This window comes from Anas acuta, chromosome 28 (assembly GCF_963932015.1).
Source record: "Anas acuta chromosome 28, bAnaAcu1.1, whole genome shotgun sequence".
NCBI lineage: Eukaryota > Metazoa > Chordata > Aves > Anseriformes > Anatidae > Anas > Anas acuta.
In genome coordinates this window covers 451,135-475,000 of record NC_089006.1, presented here as the reverse complement: position 1 = coordinate 475,000, position 23,866 = coordinate 451,135, and the positions used below count along the sequence as shown (strand labels likewise).

General features: G+C 47.0%; 2 protein-coding genes across 10 annotated transcripts in view; one reads left to right on the top strand and one right to left on the bottom strand.

The window, feature by feature from the left end:
* Positions 1-5,385, bottom strand: part of SETDB1 (SET domain bifurcated histone lysine methyltransferase 1) — a 21,026-nt gene extending 15,641 nt beyond the window's left edge. Inside the window, 9 exon segments of the mRNA XM_068662849.1 lie at positions 134-391; positions 724-882; positions 1,304-1,375; positions 1,378-1,408; positions 1,545-1,582; positions 2,100-2,272; positions 2,617-2,841; positions 4,092-4,313; positions 5,149-5,385. Coding sequence (XP_068518950.1) covers positions 134-391; positions 724-882; positions 1,304-1,375; positions 1,378-1,408; positions 1,545-1,582; positions 2,100-2,272; positions 2,617-2,841; positions 4,092-4,267 — 1,132 coding nt within the window. The 5' untranslated portion in view covers positions 4,268-4,313; positions 5,149-5,385.
* Positions 5,386-5,604: 219 nt separating this feature from the next.
* ARNT (aryl hydrocarbon receptor nuclear translocator) overlaps positions 5,605-23,866 on the top strand; it is a 28,796-nt gene continuing 10,534 nt past the window's right edge. For 4 of the 9 annotated variants that reach the window (XM_068662810.1, XM_068662806.1, XM_068662803.1 and 1 more), the window contains exons 1-13: positions 5,605-5,761; positions 13,171-13,282; positions 13,705-13,749; positions 14,943-14,987; positions 17,724-17,768; positions 20,267-20,480; positions 20,638-20,851; positions 20,939-21,004; positions 21,116-21,215; positions 21,630-21,695; positions 22,816-22,901; positions 23,342-23,418; positions 23,593-23,727. In XM_068662810.1, coding sequence (XP_068518911.1) covers positions 5,737-5,761; positions 13,171-13,282; positions 13,705-13,749; positions 14,943-14,987; positions 17,724-17,768; positions 20,267-20,480; positions 20,638-20,851; positions 20,939-21,004; positions 21,116-21,215; positions 21,630-21,695; positions 22,816-22,901; positions 23,342-23,418; positions 23,593-23,727 — 1,230 coding nt within the window. In that variant the 5' untranslated portion in view covers positions 5,605-5,736. The remainder of the gene's footprint in view (positions 5,762-13,170; positions 13,283-13,704; positions 13,750-14,942; positions 14,988-17,723; positions 17,769-20,266; positions 20,481-20,637; positions 20,852-20,938; positions 21,005-21,115; positions 21,216-21,629; positions 21,696-22,815; positions 22,902-23,341; positions 23,419-23,592; positions 23,728-23,866) is intronic. The other 5 variants (XM_068662811.1, XM_068662807.1, XM_068662812.1 and 2 more) reach the window with 3 other exon arrangements.

The window sequence follows — 23,866 nt, the reverse complement described above, 5'->3', positions numbered from 1 at the left end:
AAGAGAAACTCCACCCAAAGCTTTCATAGATAAGAAAAGCTGAAGAAAAAACATTGAGAACTAAGTCCCTGGAAAGGCCAGAAAAGAAGGTAGCTTCTACAATAGAAAATTCCCTTCTAATTAGAAAAAAAGGGGGGGGGGGGAAGAGGAAAAAAGAGAGGGGGCAGGACTGTGGAGGAGAATTAATACCTGTCTTTATTCTTCACATTTGGGGTTTCAGCCACAATGCCAGCGTACAGCCACACCTGATTCCCATCTTTGTATTTTGCCACAACCCTGCTCCCAACATAGTGTTTCTCCGGGGAGGGATGATAGTCATAAGCAATATGATTGCCAGAAAGCAAACTCTTCCCTTTGTTGTCAAATTTTACTTTGTACTTCTTACCAGCACCTGAAAGACATTTCAACAGGGCAAGCTCAATAGAAGCTATGTGATTTCACAATAGAAGCTATGTGATTTCACACATGAAGTCTAGTACCATACATAACTCTGACCACGCTCAGAACGTTTTGAAAGCTCTCACAAATGAATTTGGATGGCAGAAGGTCATTATGGTGACGTGTCACCTTCACAACATTGTATTAGTGTCCAGTGCTTTTCACTGGATCTTCTTTCAAGTGACATTAGGTGCTCTGACACACAGGGAACTGCTCAAAGTAATTAGCAAACCAAAGCTTAGTGAAAGCCAGAAGCACCAAGACATCAGCAAGCACAGGACATACCGACAGGCTGGATGGCAATCAGAGTTCCTTTGTGCCATGTTTTGGTTCTCTTCTTGCCCAGGATCCTCATGCCAATGTTCAGATCACCATCATTGCTGAGATCACTCCCAGCTGCAGCAGGTCCAACAGACTGGAGAGGGCAGGAGTTTGCTGAGGGGTCTGCACATCTACCCAAAGAACAATCAGAAGTAAGCCAGAAACTGCCCAAGGACTCCTTGTCTTACACATGCAATGGAAGAGTGTCTGTGAGACCTGAGACAGGAAGCACCCCTGGTTCTTCTAGTAATTTTAAGTGCCTCTGGATGGAGTAATCAACAAGGGAGGATTAAGTAGCACTAAAAGCTCTCGTGTTACGGGAACACTACTATTTGTATTTGGTTTTGGAAAGGGCATAAAGAAACAAAACAGAAATTTGCAATCAGTATATCCTAATTGTCTTTCCATCGGGGAAACAGAAAAGAAAGAAATTGTACTTTTCTTTTCGGAAAGAAAACAAACAGGCCCAAGATTCAGACAGGCCCAAGGGTAGGGCACATGCAGGTGTCAGCCAGTACCTGTCAGCTCCAGGAAGCTCTCACACACTGACCTTTTAGTGCATCCTGGGCATTTGTTTTCTTGTTCACAGCATCCATAAATTTCTGAACATCCTGGCAGATTTCCTCATTGCAGCCATGGCTTCACGCAGCTGAAGAGAAGGAAAGATAAAGAGAATAAGAAAAAGCATGCAACTTTTCTTTCCCCACCAAATACAACGATGTTCTAAGTGTTCCAGCAAAACTCAACTACAGAAGTACACCATAGTCAAGTCTTTGCCAACTCACCAGAGTCTGATCCTTTACAATTTTGGGATTAGTATCACCTGTGTTTAGAGAGAAAAGAAGTAGTTTAAAACACCTTGGGGATGAAGAATCCATTCTACAAAGTCACTGAAAGAAAAGGGAACAGTGAAAAGCAACCGTTCAAAAGCTGCCTCTGTCCTTGGCAGGAGATCCACTCAATAAGACATTTACTAAGTCATCAAGTGAGCCTTTCTAGATGCATGACATGCTGCACTTGCACCTTCTCCACAGCAGAGGCAGCATTTGATGGGGACAATAACCAGGTAAGCGGAAAAAAGGAAGGTCCCAGCTTGGCACCTGAACAAATCCAAACTCCAGGAACCATGGAACAGTTACAGGGGCCTTGGCAGACCATGCAAGTGGTAGTGTTCCTCACACAAACTGAAGGCATTTTACCATTCCACCTTCTGCTTCAGGACCACTGTGGTTTATGGCCAACTTTATGGCACCATTATTCCTCTCATTTCCCCCTGCTCCAAGACATGCTCATATCTCCACCCCTTCCTTATCACCATGTGGCACAACGAGATACTGAACTGTTCTTCCAGCCCAAATCGATACTCATAACATCATCATCATCCTCATCGGGGATCTCAATCACTTCTGTAGGTTTGGCAGCCAAGTCCTCGTCCTCAGAACTGCTTTCGCGATACTGGAGGCCTAGCTTGGAGTATAGATCCTTTACCAGTATCTCACATTTATCAATGGCTCTGGGGGGAAAAAGAGACAGATACAGCAAAAGATGAGGTGAATCCAACTGTACATCTCACAATATTACAGAAAAACCACTGGGGAGCCTACTAATTAAATACAACCGTCATGAGGTGAGGTAAGAATATTCACCTGAAGGATCCAAAGCCACAGGGGAATAATTTTAATTATCCCTCAATAACCACATACAAATGAATCAATGCAGAACCACGGTGTCAATCTACATGGAAGGGAAATGGGCAGCACTCAAAACATGGGACTCTGCCACTTGATCTACCCCCTCCTCTACTCTCTGAGGCTGCACTCAGACACAATCCAGGGCTACAATTCCAAGCACACCCACCTTGAAGCATCATCAAAGAGCCGGTCAACATGAGCCACCTCTTCTTCCTTCTGCTTCACACACTTCTCCAGCTCCTCCAGCTGCTGCTTCCTCTGCTTTATGCATTCAAACTTCTCCAGCTCCTCATCAATGATGTCCTGGAGCTCCTCCATGGAGATCCCCAGCTCCTCCATCACTTCTTGCTGCAGCTCTTTGATCTCCTGCGAATCCATTTGTGCTGCACGCCTGAAACCACAGACAGGTGAGAAACGCCCGGCGAGACCCTCTGGCTGCAGCACGCCCTCCCCGAGGCACAGCCGGGCAACAGCACAAGCTCCGTTTTTTGGAAGCCAGCGGCCCGGACCGTTGTAACTCCCAGCCCGGGATGCTCCGAGCCACAACCCCTCCCCGGCCCCCCAAACGCCGCTGGGAGCGCCGGTGTGCGCGGAGGGGCGGGCGGCGGGACGGCGCTGGGGAACGGGGCCGCGGGAGGCTGCCTGGGGCGCCTCGGCCCGGGGCCTCCGCAGGGCCCTGCAGCCCCAGGCCCGCCCCCCACGTAGGGAACTCGTCGCCCCCTCCCCTCGCCTCGCCCCACGGCTCCCCGTTCCCCTCGCCCCGGCTCGGCCGCCCCCGGGCCCCTCCCGGCCCCCTCCGCGGCCCCCGGCCCGCCCCCGGTTACCGAGGAGGAGGCTGAGGAACGGGGGGAGGAAGGGGGAGGGGCGCTGTACCCGACAGGAAGCAGCAGGACGTCACTTCCTGGTAACCGGCAGCCGAGGAGCGCAGCGCTCCTCTCCGGCCGGCGCGGCGGAGGAGAGCCGCGGCACTGCGCACGCGCCAAGCCCCGAGGGCAGGGCGAGCCAAGGCGCATGTGCGAAAGGAGGGACTGGGGGGGGGCGCTTAAAGGGGCCGCGGCCCGGGAAATGCACGGGGCTGCCACCTAGGGCGGCGGGGGTAGGGCCCCGGGGGGCGGGGAGCCCGGGGGCGATGAGGGCCCTGGGAACCCCGGAGCACGCAGCGGGGAAGGGGGGGGGTTGTGGGCCTGGCACAGGGGGATGCGGGCCCCACATGTAATAAATATTGTATAATAAGTTTGTTAATCAAACCGGTGGGAAAGCTCTGTGGGGCTGTGACAACCCTGTATATAGGAGAGTTTCCAGCTGCCCATCCTGATCAGAACATGGAGAGTGCTTGCTCAGCAAGATCGCAACCTGCAACGCAGAGGAAGACTACGGCCTTCATCCTCACGACCACCAGGAGGTCTGAGACGACCCCCTAGCAACAGTACACGCAACCGCAGGACATACCAGGATACGCCCTGAACAACCAGGCTATAAAAGGGGACGCTGGCGGGGGTGAGGTGCGTGCCGTTGGTGGAGCAGAGACTCCGCAGCCGCCAGCGCTGTTTTGCCTGCTTGAACGCTTGCTTAATAACTTGGCTCTGATAAAGATTATTCTGAGAGTGGTTTGGTTCCTACCACTTATTACACTGTGCACACCTGCGCAGTTCATCTACTCCTCTTCCCAGGTGAGGCTGAGAAGGCGCTGTAGGGTCCACGACGAGCTTGGCGCACTGCATCGCCACGGCCAGCAGGAAGAGGCAGACGAGCACCACAAAGGCCATGGTGAAGCCCTTGTCCACGTCAACGGCTGGCGGCAGCACGGTGTTCTCCATGGCCCTCAGGTGCTTGGCCCCGAGTTCCAGGCTGCCGGGGGCATCTCTGCAGGACAGAGGCAGGTGAGGTTCATGGAGGGTGAGTGAGATGCAGTGCAGAGGAGGTGTGAGGGCCCTCCTCATTTCCCAGGAAAATGCAGGTTAAGATATCTCATTACTCTCATTGCTTTTTTTTTTTTTTTTTTTTACAGCTGCATTGCCCAAGCATCTGGACTGCGCAATCCTGGCAGTATTAGATGCAACAGGGACACTGGGACTTGGCAGACCCTTCAAAGAAAGGACGGTGGCTTGGGTTAGAAGTGGGCCATCAGTTTGTGTGAGCTGGGAAAAAACACCAGTAAGAAAACAGGGGTGGTAACATTCGGATTGCTTAAGAGACCTTTGTAGCAGCGGACGGATAGATTTATACAAGGTTGGAGAGAAGTGGAGGCTTGTTCAGACTAGTGCCAGGAAAGCCACGCGGACTGAGCTGAGTGTATACAGGTCTATCTATATATATTTATCTATCTTTGTGTGTTTATAAAGCTAACGTGTGCTCCAGGAACAAGTGAGCACAGCCTGGACTATACCGAGGATGGCACGTGATGCAAGAGGATCTGCCAAGTCCCGCAGTGCCCAGAGATTGCTGGAAGTCCCCAGGTCTGAGTCTAGTCCCACGTGCGCTGTTTGGGGCTGTTCCTTCCCTCTCCACGGACGGATGGACAGATGGGCTGGTTGCTGTGCCCCGCTGTCCTAGTGCTGTCCCTGGCTGCGGCTGCCTTCTGTCCGCAGGGCGTCACGAATCCTGCAGGAATGCAGCGCCAGCGCCTTCCAGGCACTCCCAGTAACGGGATCCTGCGGATTCAATTCGAGCCCCCTCGAGCTGAAAGCATTCCCAGTACCTGCTCTGCCTCGCGGTTGAGGACTTGTGGGATGCTCTGGGGGTCTGGCAGGGGCACGGCACGAGCTGGGGAGCGTCGAGGAGGACAAAGGCGTCCCCAGGAGACGAGCGCTGTGTCCCCGGGCCCCCTCCTGGGAGGGAATTTGGGGATGGAACTTGGCTGCCTCCAAAAAAACGGAGACAGCTTTCTGGAACAGCAACGCCTCGGGCTTCCAACCGAGCCGCCCAGGTGGGGCTCCGGGCAAAGCCTCGGCCCTGCCGCGGGTGCTCCCCGTGGGCGCGGGGCCGGGGCCGGGAGAGGGGCGGCGGCGCGGGCCCGGCCCCCTCCCGGGTTCCTGCCCTCCGACAGAACCCCCCCCCGTGACGTCACCGCCCCCGGCCTTTGGCTGGCCACGCCCCCCGGCCGGGCTCACCCGTTGGGCCGTTGGGGCTCGCTCGCCCCGCCCTTGAGGCGGCTGGGCCAATAGGAGCGCCGCGCTGCGCGGCTCGCCCCGCCCCCTGAGGCGGGCGGGTTCGGCTGCGTCGGCGGCTCGCGGGGTTTTCCTGCGCCGCCATCTTGGCGGGGGGCGGCTGCCGGCCCGCGGGAGCTATGGCCGCCACCGCCGCTAACCCGGGTGAGCTCCGGGGCCGAGCCGGGGCTGAGGGCCCCCGGGCTGGGCCGCAGGGGGCTGCCTGGGGGCCGGCGGCGCCGTTAGCGGAGTCGGGGGTGGGCCGAGGGAGGCTGTGGGCGGGGAGGGCCCCGCCGGGGCCGGGGGAGGCCCTGAGGGGGGAGGTTGACGGGGGGCGGCCTGGAGGCTGGGAGGAGTGGGCCGAGGGCTCCGGCTCGGGGCCGGCGGGAGGCGATGCGGGGCCGGGAACCCAGCCGCTGCCCCTCGGCTGAGGTGCCGGGGTGCGGTGGTGGTGTCCCCCCCGCTGGGCCTTGCAGGCGTCTGGGGGCTTCGGAGCTGGGCTCTGGCTGCCGTCCTTCCCCTGCTGGTTGGGAGCGAGTCCGATACTCGCTGTCCTGAGCGGCTTATGTTGGTGTTAGAGCCTTTCTTGCTGCGTGCTTCCTGAAGTTTCTTTTATTAATTAGCAGCGGGCAAAAGTTGATGTGTTGTTTTGAGAAGTCTTCTTATAAACCTCTCAGTTTCTTTAAACAACTGAGCTGAATAGCTGGTGTGTAACCAAGGATGTGAGCACATGCTGGCAAAAAGCAGGATATTCTTTCAACTTTTGCTCTCTCAGGTTAGTAACCAAGGGGTAGCCCCCTGTTTGGAGGAAGCTTGGAGTTGGCGATACCTGAAGCTTAATGGGGAAAAAAAAAACAACAACACAAAGAATCCTTCAGGCTTTCTTCCGATTTCTGGCTAAACTGATCGGAAATCAGCACTTACCTGGAATAACCTGATGTCTGTGAAGCTTGCTGTGAGTTTACAACGTGGTGACTGACATCAGAATTTGAGCTTTGATGTCTTTTTTTTGTTGTTGGTTTGTGGTTTCCAACTATTCTTGCTTGTGGCTTGAGGCTGAGGAGGTCTTGGGCCATGTGACTTGTTCAGGTTTATCGAGGACTGCTCAATGCAACTTGTAAAGGTTGATTTTGTTCATCCTAACTTAGTTTAGGAAGCTTCTGTGGCTTTAAACATTGAGAAAACATGTTGGATCATTTGTGGTGATTTTGAGGCAAAGGTGCAGAACTGGTGTCTGGAAGTGCGTGGTTGTTGTGTTACATAATGAGCTGCAATTCTTCAGCAATCAGAAGGTAGAAATCATATTAGAAGAAGCAAATGTTCCTGAATCCTGCTTAGCAAAAACATATCTGAAATGGAAGCTGTCAAACTTGTCTTCTAGTTCTGTGGTAAAACGTGCTTTTGGCTCACAACAGCATCCCATTGAAACAGTGAGATCATTCCAAGTAGTAAAATCTTAGTCATATGCATTTGTGGTGGTGTGGAGTTGATCAGGAAGCTCATTTCTCTTGCCAGTGTAGTGCTGATCGAGGTTCTGCAGTTTGGCAGACAAAGGATATGTAGCTAAATTTAAAGCCAGGAAAAAAAAAAAAAGCAGTTGCCTGGGGTAAGAATGGAAAATGTAAGCTATGGGCCAACTGTGTAAGAATTCAGTGAATGAAGAAAGGAAGATACTCATTGCTCTAAACTGTTCCCGTATTATGGAGTGTTTACAGAACTGTAGTCTTCAGAGTTGCATGACATCTTGGATAATGGAAATGTTTTAAACAAATTCACAAGGAAAAGAGAGGGAACTTTCAACGTTTGTGTTTAATGTTTGTAACTATCAGTAAACAGACTGACCAATACTAACTCTGTCCTTCTAAACAGAGAGGCCATTAAAATACTTAGTCTGCGTAAGCATTATATATGTGGAGATTATTAGTTTGGGAAATTACTCGTGAAAAGTATTCTTTAGAATACTTTCCTTGATCTTGAAAAGTAGGCTACAGAGCTTCAGTGAATGCTGCATAGTGCCTGAAAATACACAAAATGTCCTCACAGCTTGAGCAGGCCATGGTGAAAGATGAAGAAGCTGACTGCAAAATAAGTTAGAATTCCTTCTAAGTGTTCAACGTGTGGTTCATGTTCGGTGTGGTGCAATCCTGGGCCTTCTGTCCTTCCTCTAACGGCTACATGGGCAAAGCAGGTCACTTCAGAAACCTGTGAGAGGTGGATAAATACCTCTGCATTTTCAGGTAAAGCAAATTGAGAAATAAATCTGCCAAACCTTTCTACTCGTCTTCTCAAGGGTGTGGTGAGTCACCACACAGACTGTTCATCTTATTTAACTGAGAAAGACTTCAGTTGTGAAGAGTGTTATTCAGTTGTGCCTATTTAAACAAGCTTTAAGTTAAAATTTCCTGGCTAGGAGTGAAAAGAGAATACCGAGGAGGGAGTATGAGACAGGGTGGGGTGGGGGTCAAAAGAGGTTTGTTTTACTTGAATTAACTCGGAGACCTTAATATTAGCTTGGATTGTTAGAGCACTGCTGACTGGATAAATATGTGGTTTATCAGCTTCATTTCAAACATTTTGCTCTTCTCAATGTATACTTCTGAGCACTTGCAGAAAACAAACGCATCTTCCACCTTCGTTGATTTCTACAATGCTTCCTGGGGGGGGGGGTTCCCTTGAGGTGAAAGCACTGAGCTGGTATAGTTGTCCTCAGGTAACAAAGCGGATCCTTTACTTCATGTGCAGTAAGCAAATTCCCACATGGCATTGCATGGGAATTTCAAACAACTGAAAAAACCTCAACCGAGTGAAAAAGTAAGTCTTAACAAACTAGAGATGCAGAAATTGAGACACGTCAATACAAAGCCATGCGTGGTGTTCAGGCTGAAGCTTCACAGTTGTGAGCGAAATGCAAGTGCTCGTTACCGTACGCTTTGTGAGCAGCTATTAACTGCTCACAGACCTGCTCTGAAGTTCCTTGGCTTTTGGGGGAGCTAATGAATGATTAAATTTGAACTGATCTTGTGAAGCAAAAAATTGCTGATGGCTACCAGGCTTGGGAAGCGACCAGATGCTGCTCAGGTTAGAAACTGCAGTAGCAGCTGCCTTTTTGCTGTGCCTTGTGCAGTGCCTGGTTGTAGCAGGCAGTGGTACACTAACAATGCATTTCAGAGCTACAACAGGCCTGTCTCGTAAATCACAGTTCTGAATATTTTTTGTGACTTTTTTTTTTGAAGTTTTTCCACTGTTGAGATGCCAGTAGTTGCAATAGAGCCCTTCCCAGGGGAGCTAGGGTGGAAGTCTGGCTCTCGAGATTACATTCCCTTAGCTGTTCTCCAGCCTACTCTGTTCTGGGTCGTAATTGTTGGCTGAATTGTGGTTGTGTTTGCACATTTGTATTCAGTTACAAATAAGGATCCGTAATTTCTCTGGTGCCTCTGCTTATCTCTTCTGGCCTTAATTAGATGTAGCATGTGCTAAAGGCAAGCAGGGATTGATTCTGGAAAAGCTTGGAACAGAGACCTAACAGGAATATTGCTTGTTGCAGTAGTGGCCGTGTAAAACACACCCTGTTCCCAGAAGGACTGCCGGGGACTCCTGGTGACACATTGGATTTTTGAAGAAAACACTTTCAAAACTGGATGCTTGTCCTGTTGCTTGCTCTCAACATTTATTGTTTCAAAGGAGTGTATCCATTGCTTTTTTTGTTATTTATTTGTTTGTTATTCCAGAGAATCGGAAAGATGCTGTTCTTACTGCTTTGAGTACTGGTGTGTTGAGTCAGAGCTAAGCACCCTGGAACCTGTGACCTGCTGATCGCGTTGGGTTGGCAGCTTTCTCAGGGACTGTAGTTTTAAATGAAATCAGCTTTTACAGATTATGACAACCCAGCTTTTCTCCTGAGGATCGTTTGACTGCTCACTGGGACTTCTGCTCTGCTCGCTCCTGCCTAGATGTGGCTTGCCTTTTACGCTCAAACCCAGGGACTCTCATGTGCAGCTGGAGAGGGATTGCTGTTCAGCGCCTCTGTTTCTCAGGATAGGCATCTGGGCCGCTGATCTTACCACATGTGGCCACTTCAGCCCCCCTCAGCACACCCCTCATTGCCATGTACGAAGCTTTTGGAGCTTGTGTTAATAGTTAGAGCACATCTGTGTCCCACCGGTTCTGTTCTGATCCCCACGTAAAATTGTTGCACGACCTGTGTTTGGACTGGGGAGAAATTGGGAGGGTGGGGGAGGAGTAAGGACTTGAGCTTAATGTTTGCTTAATGCTTTGAAAGGAGGCTTTGCGTTCGTGTGAATGCCTAACTTAGAAATACTGAAGGATGAAAAAGCTAGAATGGCCTGCCATCCCATCGGCCTGCCCCATGAGCTCCTTTTCTGGGGTGAGGATGTGGTGAGTCATGTGAAGGAGCACAGAACCATTTTGATGCTCTTTTTTTGCAGAGCGACATATTATCAGTTTACATTATTAAATGTGAAGATATCTTATGTTCTTTCATTTGTGAAAGGGCACGTTGTACCCCGGGAGGCAGATGTTTCTGCGTAGGAAGCTGAAGCTTGAGGTGATGGGATTTAATGTGAGATGCTAGTCCACGCAGCAGGTTCCATGGAAGTGCAAAGACTCAGGTGAGGCCTTAAAAAACACAGATGCCTTCTCCCAACTCTAGTTAGAAGTTGATTTGCAGAGGAGAACTGTACGGTGTCACTTCCTTCCCCTGCACTAAGCCGGAAATTCCTCTCTTCTTAATAATAATAATAAAAATATCTGCAGTGCTCCAGAAACTTTATTTCTGTTCAAATCACAGTATTTGCATACGTACGTTGAAAAGCCACAGACTCCTTGGAAAGCTGTCTATGAAAAGGGAATAAAGCATCTGACCTGGTTTGCTTGCACTCGGGGCTGTGTTCCGCTAAATGGAGACCTTTGATATCAGCACTCTCTGCACCTCAGGGTTTCCCCTGGGAATAAGGGAAGCAGCACAGAAGACAGCCATCAGTGGCAGCGCCCAAGCAATCCCAAGTCAAATGGGGAGAGTGTAAGGAGATGGGAACCTCTCTGGGCCCAGCTTGGAGGGTGGGTGTAAGGAAGGCCAGCCTCCAGTTATTTCAAGTGCATCACATCAGCTGGCTTGAGCTTATCGTGCAGGGACTGATTTCCTGGCAGAGACCTCATGTATTCATATGTTGAAAACCACTAACCTTGCGTGGTGAAAGTCTGTTTCCACACCTGACTTTATTCTCAGTTTGTTTTTTTTGTTTTGTTTTTTTGGAACCTTCACAGAGCTGTTCGTATTTTGATGCTGCAGCTAGTGCTGAGGTTGGGTTTGTGTGCTCGTGCTTTTTGGGTCTGTCTGTTGGCCCCTTGGACTGCCAAGTGCTGAGCTGGATATTTGTTCTGTAGTTTAGTCACCCTTAGGAAGTTACAAGGACTGGCAAGGAAGAAACTTTCTCTGCAATGCTGGTTGCTTAGAAGGACGCAGATCAGTACAAGTGATCCTGCATCTCTCTGTGTAAGTACTGCTTAGAGTAAACTGCTGTCAGATTGGAAGACAACTTCAGTAACAGTATAAAAAAAATTGCTAAAGCCTGATCTGTCTGCTGAAAATAGTTATGTTTTTTTTCTTTCCTGGGGAGGGTGGGGGGTACATGCCCAAGGCTGTGGTTTGTTTGATGTGAGCTGTAAAAATGAGCATTGCTGCACAGTTGTACTCTACACTATCTATAGTTCTCCTTCACTTGTCTAGGAATATTCTAGTGGCCTGGGCTCAGCTGAGATTTGACCTCACCAGAGCTTCAGGCTTGATTTGTTGTCATATTTGTTAAATCCTACTTTGTTTGCTTAGTCCCTCCAGTTCTGGCGGCAGTTGATGTGTGAGCTCTCAGTGTCAGTGTACCGCTTTGCTGTGGTCTGGGAACCTTAGCAATAGGCTTTTAGAGATGTGTTTGTGTCCTCTCCACTTTGATAAAGCAGAATTGTTTTTTCTGCCTTCAGCCAGAGCATCTCCCCCACAATATTTGCAAACTGTGCTGCCTTGAAGTGAGTATTTTGGTTGCAGTCTAGCAGTTGGTTAGCAGCAAACTGTGAAGAACCACAGCCGTTCAAACGGATAGAGTGGGCCTATTTCAGAAACATGAACAAATGCCTTTTAACCTTTTTGAAAAGCTCTGGATCTGCTGCAGATCAAATTGTGTTAATGTAGAAGAATGTTTAACATGGCTCTTGTGGTAATATCCTATGATGAGGTCTCAGTTGAAAGCATGCTGAGCCAGCTATAACACTACAGAGCTGCTTTCTGTGTGCTCCTGAATTCTAAATTGGGAGTAAGGGGAAAAAAAAATCCTACCTGAGAGTCAGAAGTCGGGCTCTGTGCCCTTAAACTCTGCTTTCTAATGTCAGATCTTGGCTTGTGAGGAACCGAGAAAGTCTGAGTTGGCTTTGGTGAGAGCTGGGAGCTGCTGGCTGAGCGCACGGGGAGGAATGGGCGGCATCTGTCTGCTGGGTCTGGGCATGGGCTGGGAGCCAGCCTGCCCACGCTGCCGCGGGGGGGTTCAGTGTGTGCTGGCGTGGAGAGCTGGGGCTTTTGGCTTTCGTTGTGGGGAAAAAGTGTAATATGTAATCTTGGGCCTGCTGTCTGGCTTGTGAGGAGGGCAGCACGTTCAGCTTCTCCCTGACACACTCCTTTCTTTCCCGTACACTGGAAGGGGGGTATTTTTATCTCTTCAAGCATCCTTTTCTGCAGATCTTGTGTCCGTGTGGAACCTCTCTAATCCATTATGCTGTGGTATTAGCGGTGTATCTCAGGATTCATCAGTTCAGCGCTTTTTGCAGGTGTTACCTGCCTGTTTCATCTCTTTAAGAATTCATTAAGTTTCTTGCTGCTTGCGCAACTGTTCTGTCCATAAAACACAAGGCTTCTAGCTCCAAGCGAGCCTGCTTGTGTACCTAACAGAGGCAGTGTTGGTGGTGTCATTTTGGGGAAGAACGGTTGTTCTGCTCTGGGTGTGTGGTCAGTCGTGAAGAATCACAGTCAGCCTGGCAATCTCACCCCTTCTGCCTGCGGGTCTGTACTGCTGAACAAGAGGAATGCACATCTGAAAGACACTGTTGGCAAGGTGCTTCACAAGCACCTTGGTTAGCTTTTTGTCTCTTAGGCTGGAAAATGCACCCTCTGAAGGAGGTGGTGGGAAAGTCGTTCAGGCAAACCCGTGACTCTTCTCCTCCCCTTCTGCATGCTTATGCAGCTAGCATATGAGAGTTGTTTTAGCCCCCACCCATGATGGCATCAGACTCCTCCCCTGTCTAAAAAGGAGACCACATCTTTTAGTTTAATGAGCTAAGACTTTGAGCTTATGGAAACAGCGTGTAGTCAGAGCTTGAAATGGGCCCTGAGCGCAGGCTGTGGAGCAGCAGTAGATAAACAGTAGATAAAAGGACTAGAAGCACGCTGCACAGGATCTCTGCTTCAGACACTGAAATGCTCTTAATGAGAGCTCTGTGTTGAGACTACTCTGTCTGAGCTAGAGGAGGATTTGATGTAACACTCTTATGGTGTTTCTGCCCCTCCTGTTTAGAAATGGCATCAGATGTTTCCTCGCTGAATGCAGCTGTCAGCTCTGGGAACCCTGGCCCAGGTGCACAAGCTGGAGGAGCCATCGTTCAGAGAGCCAACAAGAGGCGTCCTGGGTGAGTGTGTACTCCATGGGTGGCTTTTTTAATTCTTTGCTGGATGCGTGTGAAGTGTGCTTTTGAGGAAACGTTGCTCTCCTGAAGAGCGGTTGGACTTGTGGTGAGGGAACTTGTCTATTTTTAAGCAGAGTGGCCAGACTCCTTCAGTTGTGCTGTATGAAGTCCTTTTCCTGTGGAGTGGTATGCTTTGTGATGCAATGAGTGCTCTTTGTCTGTCTTTTGAACTGTTTCCTTGCTCTGTTTCTGTTAAACACATAAAAGAAGCCCCCTTCTAAACCTTGTGGATTGTTTCATGTTAGTATTTGGGATTACTTAAATCTTCCTTTCAGGAATCATCTGCATCCCTGCAAGGACAGAGGAAAAAACATCCTGTGAAGGAGAAGCTGCTTGGTTAATCTCTTCTTGCTTATGTTTTTCAGGCTTGATTTTGATGATGATGGAGAAGGGAACAGTAAATTCCTCAGGTGAGAGAGAACATCACATCCAGAAGTTTCTGTTGTGTATCTAAGTGTCTCTGCATTCCCCTCAGAGTAGGAGCTTGCTGCTTCTGTGGCTTTTCCTGTCCAGCAGTGCAGAGTGAAAGCAATGGCTGTGTAGGAGAGGAGGCAGCGATCCACTTCCTTAAGCTCTTCCCTTTCTCTTAGTAAGCAGTATTTCTCCATCTCTGCAGCTGATGCCAAATAAAAGCTGCTATGCATATGGGGGTCTGTGAGTCTGGAGAAGGGACTGTGGTTGGGAGGAGATCCTGTTACTGCCTGGGATACAGTCTCTACCTCAAAACACCCAGGGCCACACAGTGTGATGAGGTCAGCTGCAGAGGTGAGCCTTCTGAGCTCTGGGCTTACAGCAAGGCTGGAAGCAGTGTTGCAGAACTCAGTGATGTTAGTGTTCAGTACCAGCACTGCAGAAGATTAAATATTTTCTGTGAATGCTCTCAGCAATCTGCTGTTTGTTTCAGCACAGCACTATAGGAGTACTGCTGCTGGCCCAAGCCCCTGTTTATTGTAGAGAAGAATCTTCTGCCAAATAGCTTGTCAGCACAACAGTGAGATGCTGAGCTTTTGTTAGGGCCTTAGATATGTATCACTTAATTCTCATCTGTTGTAAGGATGCTCCAACTACAGAGACCTCCTTGTTCCTGAGGAGTTGGCAAGCCTGCAAGTATCTCCCCTCACGACCCATATGGAATGCAGAAGAGTTGGAAGATCTCATGTAACTTATTTGTAGTCTCACTACATGGTTTGGGATTGGACAGCTAATGTATGTCAGTCTGCTAGAGATGACTTCAGGATGGCTTCGAGATGATTATGGTCCTGGTGATCATAGGATTTACCTATGAGATCTTTTGGATGAAGGTGTTGGTCTGGGTTAATTGAATCTTCAAAGCTCAGCTGGACCTATTGCTTTGTATGTGTGTGTTCACTTAAATTACTGAGTGAAATGCCATTGTCTTTGATAGGAATGTGATGTGGGAGACATCTATGTCATAAAAGTCTACACTTTATTTTATTTAGATAAAGGAAGAATATGGTTCTGGATTGCCTAAGCTCATCAGAGTTTGCATTTTCTGCATGTTTTGTTAAACCTTGTTGTTCTCTTTGTTTTTGGGAAATAAGCGTAAACACTTTTTTTTTTCTTCCTCTCCCCTTCCTCCTAGGTGTGATGATGACCCAATGCCAAATGATAAGGAAAGATTTGCCAGGTAAGAATCTGTTGTGTTGCAATTTTGGAAGATTGTGGTGCCAAACCACCCTAACGTAAGAGATCCTGTGGCACCCTTCTAATTAGCAGCTAGATTTTTCTCTCCTTTAAAGGAAGGTGCATCTTGCACCAAAGGACTGAGATATTTTCTTTTTTTTTTTTTTTTTTTTTGGACCAGTTCATTACGAGTATGATAACTTTATCTTCTTTCTTAATATCTATTTCAGCTGTTGGCTTGGACTCTCATGTTTTTCTTCTGCCCAAGAAACTTGCAGAGAAGTTTTATGCTTAGCTTAGGTTTTATTTGAACAGGGTTTTCTGGCAATTTTTGTGCTTACCTGTCTGTGGCTTGTATGTTCTGTGGGGGAGTAAGTCAGGCAGAAGCTTCCCTTAAACAAGGGATTGCCTAGACACTAGAGTGTACAGTAACATTATAGCCAGTATTTTGATGCTGATTTTCTACCTGGTGGTGTCTGAGAGCAGCTCTGTACTGTCCAGTTACTTCATGGTATTTTTCAGCTTTCTGAAGACCATGAAACTAAATTTAAGTATTTTTGAGTTTCATTTATGTTGCAGTATAACGTTCTTTTTTTGGTCAAAGTAAGCTTCTTTTGTGTATACTGAATGTTATAAATTTCGGATTGTCCCCTTAGTGCAAAGACTCATTATCTTATGTCTTGGTAGGAGGAAATAAGAGCAAATACAGAACAGTGGTCAAGATGCTATGCTTAGTCATGTGTCCTAAGGAGAGATCAGACTTCAGAAGTTCCTGAAACTGGAGTTAAAATAAAAGTGCTTGAGAACAAGGGGGAATGGACTGCCTAGCATGTTGCTTCAAGGACCCTGAGGATCAGCAGGGCGTTATGTTGGTTGTGGGGGCCTCTTTCTGCAATTTCCCAGAGGTGATGCAATGAAACTACTGGTGTAGAAATAAAGGCTTTATAAAATGTCTCTTCCCTGTTTCAGCCAGAGCTATAAACTTCTGTTAAAGTTTTAGTGCACAGAGGGATATATTGCAAAGCCAAAATTTCAGGTCACAGTCACGCTGATCGTCTGCCAGATATCTAGGACTGACTTCTAAGCTGAGGCTCTCGAGCTTTTAAGTGGTTTGACTTGACCTGAAATCAAGCAAATTGGAAATGTGTTTGCCAGCCCACACTAAATAACTTTATTCCCTAGTGCAAGTCATAAGCTCTGGAAACTTAAGGCATAGCAGACCCCGATAACTTAAGTGGTAGGATAATGCAAAATACCAAAAAGGCGCATTCTGTAGGCAGGAATTGCAATGTTGAATGGTTTCATAGTCTCTAAAGTTAGAAGACCTACTTGTTAACTGTACAGTGGTACCATAGCTGGAGTGGGGTCTCAGATCCCTGTGACTACTGTTGTGGTATGCCCTTTGATTACCTTGGTTAACATGGACAAGGTTGGAGAAGAAAGGAGGAACATGCAACAAGACAAAGAACAAAACCCCAACCAACCAACCAAAAAAAGACCATCACAACCCCAGAACTGAATGTTATACACCCAAAGTTGTTAAGGCCCAGGCCCAGAACCGTTGTCTGCAGTATTTAGGACATCTGCAGTACCTATGCACTTTAACGTAGAGGTTATCACTTCCAGTTACTGACTTGGGCAAGTCTCTAAAGGACAGTAGCAGGAGGTGAAGAGTGCTGACAAAGTTTTCAGCATTCAGACACCATGAATGCAGGTGTAAGAAAAGGGTGCCACAGATCCTCTCTGCATCTGTCCCCCTTGGCCTGCTCACAGATGTTTTCCATGACTGCTGGTATCGTATCATGCTCCTTGTAACTTTCTGTTAGCCTACATCTTTCAGTACATTCTTCCTCCATCCTCAGATGATGTGAAGCAAAACAGAGCATAAAAGAGAACATCATGTTCTAAGTGCTGTATTAGAATCTGTTTGAAGTTGAAAAGTGTCACAGCTGGTTAATGCTAAAATACACCTATTAGACTCCAGAAATGCACATTATATGTCTTAGTTGCTGAGCCTTTGAGTGATTGCACACCTGCCTCACTGAGAACACATGGTTACCTTCACCTTTCCTGGCGGTAGCTCTTGAAGGATTATTTGTTATCCAAGGCAGCCAAGCCTGAACCGGAAAAACTTACTAGTCTTTTCAAAACATGGTTTGCAGATTCTTCTTCCCTGAAAATTGAAAGTGCATGCAAGTTGGTGGGAATGTCTGCCTGCCTTTTTGTAAATGATGTGCGTAACATCTGTGTAATTTGTCATGTAGCCATCTTGACTGTGCTGTCCTGAATGGTGTTCATGTAACAGCATTACAAAAATGTGTTATCTGTGAACCTTACGCTCCTTAGATTTTTTTTTTAAATCTGCTTTTCTGATTTCTTAATAACCTCAAACAGGCTATTGATTTTTTATTCCCCTTTAAAGAAGGAGCAGTTTAATGTAGTCTAGACCCTCTTCTTAGTTCTGCCATTAACCTTCTAATCTCTCACAGAACGATCTGCACCTCAGTTACATGTAAAATCTACTCCTTACCTATTTTATGATTCTGATAAGCATTCTAAAACTTTAAAGCAATGTAGATTAGTTTAATGTGTAATGATGCAAAGTGACTGCTTTGTTTTATGGAATTAATCTCCTGCAAAACAGGCATAGCTGTAGGCTGGGTTTCCTAGTACATCTTCCCATTTTTCATTTCTTTAAACTTTTTTCCATTTTAGCTTAGCTCGCTGATTTTATTTTTAGGTCTGATGATGAACAGAGTTCAGCGGATAAGGAGAGACTTGCCAGGTAGGAGAACGGAGATTTCAAGCATGGACAAGCAGAGTATTTCCTTTCCTTTATATATCTCTAGGCGTCCCTTTTCCTTTTTTTCCCCTCCTTCCCTCATCTGCTGCAGTAGAGGACTTGAAAGTGAACAGACTTCTGGAAGTTGCTGTGTAATGCAAATTAGGAGGGGGAAGGCATCTAGTTCCCTTGTAAGAATGTGTTTGGGGAATACACGAAAGGATTTGTTTGCAGAAGACTACAGGGAAGAACATGGTTGGACCATTGCTTTCACTGAGTATTGTAGCTTTGCTAACTTGTGCTAAATACAGTTTCTCTTGTGCTGGATCAAGGTGGTAACTGCCTTGTTCTGGCCTTGGTAAGATTTTCTCATGTGAATGCTATTGTACTGTCAAAACAGGCATTAAAAAGTGTACTGGTTAATTTTTTTCTACTTCTTAATTTTATGGTCCCTTAAAAACTTCCAGGAAAGTTGAAGAACAATTTAGGCTTACTGAAAGCAGGATGTTTTCTTGAGTTCCTGTTTGTAGTTTCTTAGGAACCATGACTCTCACTGAAATGACTGAAGCGCAGTCATTGTGAATTCTGTACCATTAATATAGTACCAGTAATATATGTACCATTAATACCCTGAGAACACGAGTTCCCAGCTGCAGGTGGTAGAGATGGTGTGTTGTCAGGACTGCATTGCTCCAATAGCAAAACATTGACCCTGAATGTATCCTTCCCTGTTTTGACCTGCAAAAACAGCTTAACTGCCAAGGCTTCTGTTGCTTGCCACCCATGGCTCATTACTGCTGCAGAGCTGAGGGTTGATAATTCATGAGTTAATGGCTTGTTTTGTGGTTTGCCATTCTGCAAACTTACCTTGTACCTTTTTTGGATTATTTCACCCTAGATTGATTCTTAAACAGTATGCAGGACTAAAAGACTGTTCTGAATGTTGAGAATGTGATGGCTCTGGTCAGTTTACTACCTGCTTTCTGGTTTTAAACCAAAAAATAACCCTCAAACACAGTCTTCCCTAACCACAGTATTGCATAGCTTAAATATTTGAGGAGGTAAGGAAACCTTTTAGGTGAGGCTTGTGACTACCGCTAACAGCAGTGTTTTTCTGGAATTTCTCTTCCAATGAAACAGTAACTCTCTTCCCATTAGTCATTTCTTGCTGTCATGCAAGAGCCTGAAGTAAAAAACATTTGGCAGTGGGGCAAGTAAAATGTCTAGTGGTTTCCCAATAGCCTTTGTAGTGGAGGTAGTTTAATTTTCACAATTGAGCATGCAAGTTTGGAGAAACTGGATTAAAGGTGAGTGTGATAATTGAAGCACTAATTTTTCTGAGAATCGGTTTCTTGCAGCAAGGAGCAAGGTCACTGAATGATTGCACACACCTGGGTGTTGATAAATGCTTCGGTTTTTTTATCCTCTTTCCCTTGCCTGTCTATGTTCCCTCAAACAGTCATGTCATTACGTTTTTCTGATCATGTGCTTCCGTGCATCTGATCCATCCTTTTGTATAGGAAACCTGGCTTTTAAGTTCTGTTTTGAAAAACCCACATTAGTGCTGCAGTGAAATTACACGTACTAGATAAAAAGAATATAGAAATTATATTTTCACTTCTGGGGACTTGATGAGGAATTGTGCCTTGTGAGCAGACTTGCAAAAGGCATGTGAAGAACATCTGTAAGGACAGTAAATGGGCAGAATTGTTGTACTGCCTCAATAGAAATTGTGTGCACCACCCAGGTCTTTACCTGGTAGGTGGGCTGTCTGTGTTGGCTTTGATCTGTAGAGAAATGAGGTGTGCATCTCCCCTCAGAAGTCTTCCCTTCTGCCATATTGCTGGCTTTCGATGTAACTGAGAAGTATCTTCATAAAGGCACTGTAAGGTGAGGCCCCTTTTTTTTTTTTTGTAATTTAGGTGTCCAAGTCTTAATTGCAATCCTGGCCTCCTTGTATGGTTATTGGAGATGAGTGAGTGTCTACAAGGGTGGGGGTAGCATTTCTTTAATCCTCAAAGAGGGGCTGAGCTGAGTATTCTTAGCCTGTCTGAATCAGTGCTGATGGGGCCTAGCTGCTTAAAGGCAAGCTTCCTCCCTCAAGTCTGATGAATCCTACCTTAAGATCAGAGGCCATGGTAAAGGAAGAAATTCTCTGGCTTCCTGAAGTGGTGTGGAAATGGTGGAAAAGCTTCTCCCTGTTTTAAAATAGCTTAGCTCATTGCTTTCATGAGATGCTGGAGAATCAACATGATTTAAAATGAGGCTCTCTTGTCTGCAGCGAAGGAGGTCCAACTGTAGACTCTTCTCCTTGCACTTGTTCCTGCGTTCCTTTATGCACGACCAGCATGCGAGACGCTTGTAGTCCTAACTCCTGATGACCCTGATGCATTTCTGTATTTTGCACCTTGGCCTTGTGGAAGCATCGCCATAGGAAAATGGCTGAGCCTTTTGGCCTGTTAGTAACTTTGTCTTCCTCCTTTCCCCCCTGGCCTTTTTAGGGAAAATCACAGCGAGATTGAACGTAGGCGAAGGAACAAGATGACTGCCTACATCACAGAGCTGTCAGATATGGTGCCTACCTGCAGTGCCCTGGCCCGTAAACCAGACAAGCTTACCATCTTGCGCATGGCTGTCTCTCACATGAAGTCCCTGCGTGGCACAGGCAATACCTCCACTGATGGCACCTACAAACCCTCCTTTCTCACTGATCAGGTCTTGCCTTAATGCTGCTTTGTGGGAAGTACTGCAGTTACAGGGGGAGAGGGGAAATTAAATTGTGGGTGGGGGAGTTACGTGCCTGGGGTGAGTTTAGAGAGTGTCACCTGCTTGTCTGTGGAGTTAAGAGCATGTCTGTCTGTTGTGAATGCAGGAACTCAAACACCTGATCCTAGAGGCAGCCGACGGCTTTCTGTTCATAGTGTCCTGTGAGACTGGGAGGGTGGTGTATGTCTCTGATTCTGTGACTCCTGTCCTGAACCAGCCCCAGTCTGAATGGTTTGGCAGCACCCTATACGACCAGGTGCACCCAGATGACGTGGGCAAGCTGAGGGAGCAGCTTTCCACATCAGAGAATGCACTGACAGGTAAAGCAGCCTGAGAGAGGATTGGCAGGGGTGGGCAGCGTGAAAGCCATCAAAGGACTTGGTTGGATTAAAACCTTCCCTTTGTAGAAGGAACCAAACCCTGGTGCCTTTCTAACAAGGATCCTGCAGCCCCCCCTGAGAATGCATCTAAAGGTACCACTGGTGACACTTATATCTCACTAGTTTCCTAATGCGTTACCTGGTGCCTGTGTTGGGGAAAGGACTCAAATTGCGATAGCATCTTGTTTTTACTACCTTCTTTAGGTCGCATCCTAGATTTAAAGACAGGTACTGTCAAGAAGGAAGGCCAGCAGTCCATGAGAATGTGCATGGGTTCACGAAGATCTTTTATCTGCCGAATGAGGTAATGGAGAGAATCCTTGGAAGTCTCATTTGAGCCTGAAGCTGAACTTGTCCCCTTCATACCTTTATTCCATCGCTTTTTGCTCATTCTGCCAGACAAGATATAACAAGGGCTGAGCTTTCCACACAGAGCTAGCAGTTGAGAGCTAGAGGTTTATCTTTGCCCGGTGCTAAAATAGCTCAACCGTTGATGTAGGAGGCCCAGTTTCAAGTAACAATTTATTTTGACACGATGTGTCATCACAGTTCTGGAAGTCTGTAGAATGAGTGCTTTTGACTTGTGTGATGGAGCTTCAAAGGTTTATCCCCATTTATAGAGTACTTTGTCTTATTCAAGGTTGTTAGATTGTTTTGATGGAAAAACAATCCAGGAAAGACAAAAGCCTTTCCCCTCTCACTTATAATTCTGGTACAGGTGTGGCAACGGCTCAGTGGATCCAGTTTCTGTAAATCGTCTCAGCTTTATGAGGAATCGCTGCAGGTAAATAACACAAGGGTTATGGTCAAGCCCTTTGCATTGCTAGGAACAAAAGAAATGACAGCTCTGACAGTGGTGGGGACACAGTGTGGTTGGTGACTGTATAGGGTGGGCTAGTATAGCTCATAGAGCTTGGAGACAACTGCTGGAAGATGAAGTACCAGTATGTCGGTGAAGATAGTCCTGAGAAATGTTAGTTCTTCTTTACTCCATACTTGGGTTTTAAGTCAGTTTAAAACGTGTTCTTCAAAACTGTTGTTGTTGGGTTCTGGTGTATATTATCCCAGTGTTAATTTGAAGTTGAGACAAATTCCAAACTACTGTGAGCCACCCAGCTGGAAAGCAGTTCTTCAGGAAAGGACCTAGGAGTCCTGGTGGGCACCAAGCTGTGAACATGAGCCAGCGTTGTGTCCTTGCTGCTAAGAAAGCTGATGGAATTCTTGGCTGCACTACGCAAAGTGTTGCCAGCAGGTCAAGAGAGGTGATCCTTCTCTACTCAGCATTGTGGAAGCTGCATCTGGAGTGTTAGTCTCTTTTTGTACAGGACACAGACACGCTGGAAAGAGTCCCATAGGGGGCCACCAAGATGTCCAAGGGATTGGAGCACCTTTCTTAAAAGAGGCTGAGTGCTGGGACTGTTCAGCCTGGAGAAGAGAAAGTTTGGGGGGATCTTACCAATGTGTCAAAGGGAGGGTGCAAAGAGGGTGGAGCCAGGCTCTTTTCAGTGGTGCCCAGTGCCAGAACAAGAGGCAGCGGGCACAAACTGCAATACAAGAGGTGCCCTCTGAACATCAGGAAGCACATCTTTACTGTGCAGGTAACAGTGCTGAAACAGATTGCCCAGGGAGGTTGTGGAGTCTGCTTCAAAATCCACCTAGACTTGGGCATCCTGCTCTAGGTGTTTGTGCTTGAGCGGGAGGGGGGGTGGGGGTGGACACAGATGGCCTCCAGAGGTCCCTTCCTATCTTAGTCATTCTATGAGTTTTGTCTTTACACCTCATGGGTTTATGTCAAGTCTCTTTACCCTGAAGATGTTGTGTGTTTTTTTTTTTAAATACAAGTATAAAACTTGTCTCATCCAGTGTAATATATAGCACAATCAGAACTGTTTCTCTCTCCCAAGGAATGGCTTAGGTGCAGCAAAAGATGGTGAACCTCACTACGTTGTGGTGCACTGCACAGGTTACATAAAAGCCTGGCCCCCTGCAGGTAATGACTTAGTGAAAGCATTCAGATATGTCCGCTTCTAAAAACGTAGTTTGAAATTGTCCATTCTCTGAAATGAATGTGCAAGCAAATACTTTCTAAATGTATCTGTTACTTGGTCATTTTAGGATTGAACTAATTTTTGCAGATGCTGGAACAGAGAAGTGTGTGTCTAAGCAGTATTCTCTGTAGAGGATGAAAATTATATTAGGCTGTCTAATTTACTAGCTAATTCTGAAAGTTACAGAGATCTTGAACTTTTTCTGGCAAGAAAAGGGAGGGGGGAGGCAGCTTAATGTACTGAATTCCTTCATGGGAAAGGATATTGAATTAAAAAACAGGGTGGAGAGGTGTTGAAATCAGAACTGCATGCCTTTTTTCCTCTGAAATCAGCAGTTCTTCCTGTATTGACCTTGCTGGAATTTTTGGCACTCCCTTCTCAGGTGTTTCACTGCCTGATGATGACCCGGACGCTGGCCAGGGCAGCAAGTTTTGCCTCGTGGCTATTGGCAGACTCCAGGTGTGTAGCATCTTTCAATGGTTCAACATTGCCTTGTCCTAAGAGTCCACAGAGTTGAACTGTTCTGTCTGAAGTTGTTCCCTGACTTCCAGCAAATCTGACTGCAGGGCTGCCAGGCCAGGAGAAAGCAGCTCTCGCAAGATCTGATAACAATGTATGTGTCTTACCTTGCAGGTCACTAGCTCGCCCAACTGTACAGACATGAACAATGTTTGTCAGCCAACAGAGTTCATCTCCCGACACAACACTGAAGGCATTTTCACCTTCATAGATCACCGCTGTGTGGCTACTGTTGGCTACCAGCCACAGGTGAGAAAATGACAGGAGCTTTCTAAGAAAGAACTGCTGTTCAGACTTGCTTTTTCCTACTCCCTCTTTTGTACATCATGGTTCTGCTTGTCTTAACAAATTTGATTAAAACAGTGCCCAGGCACTGAACCAGGCCTGT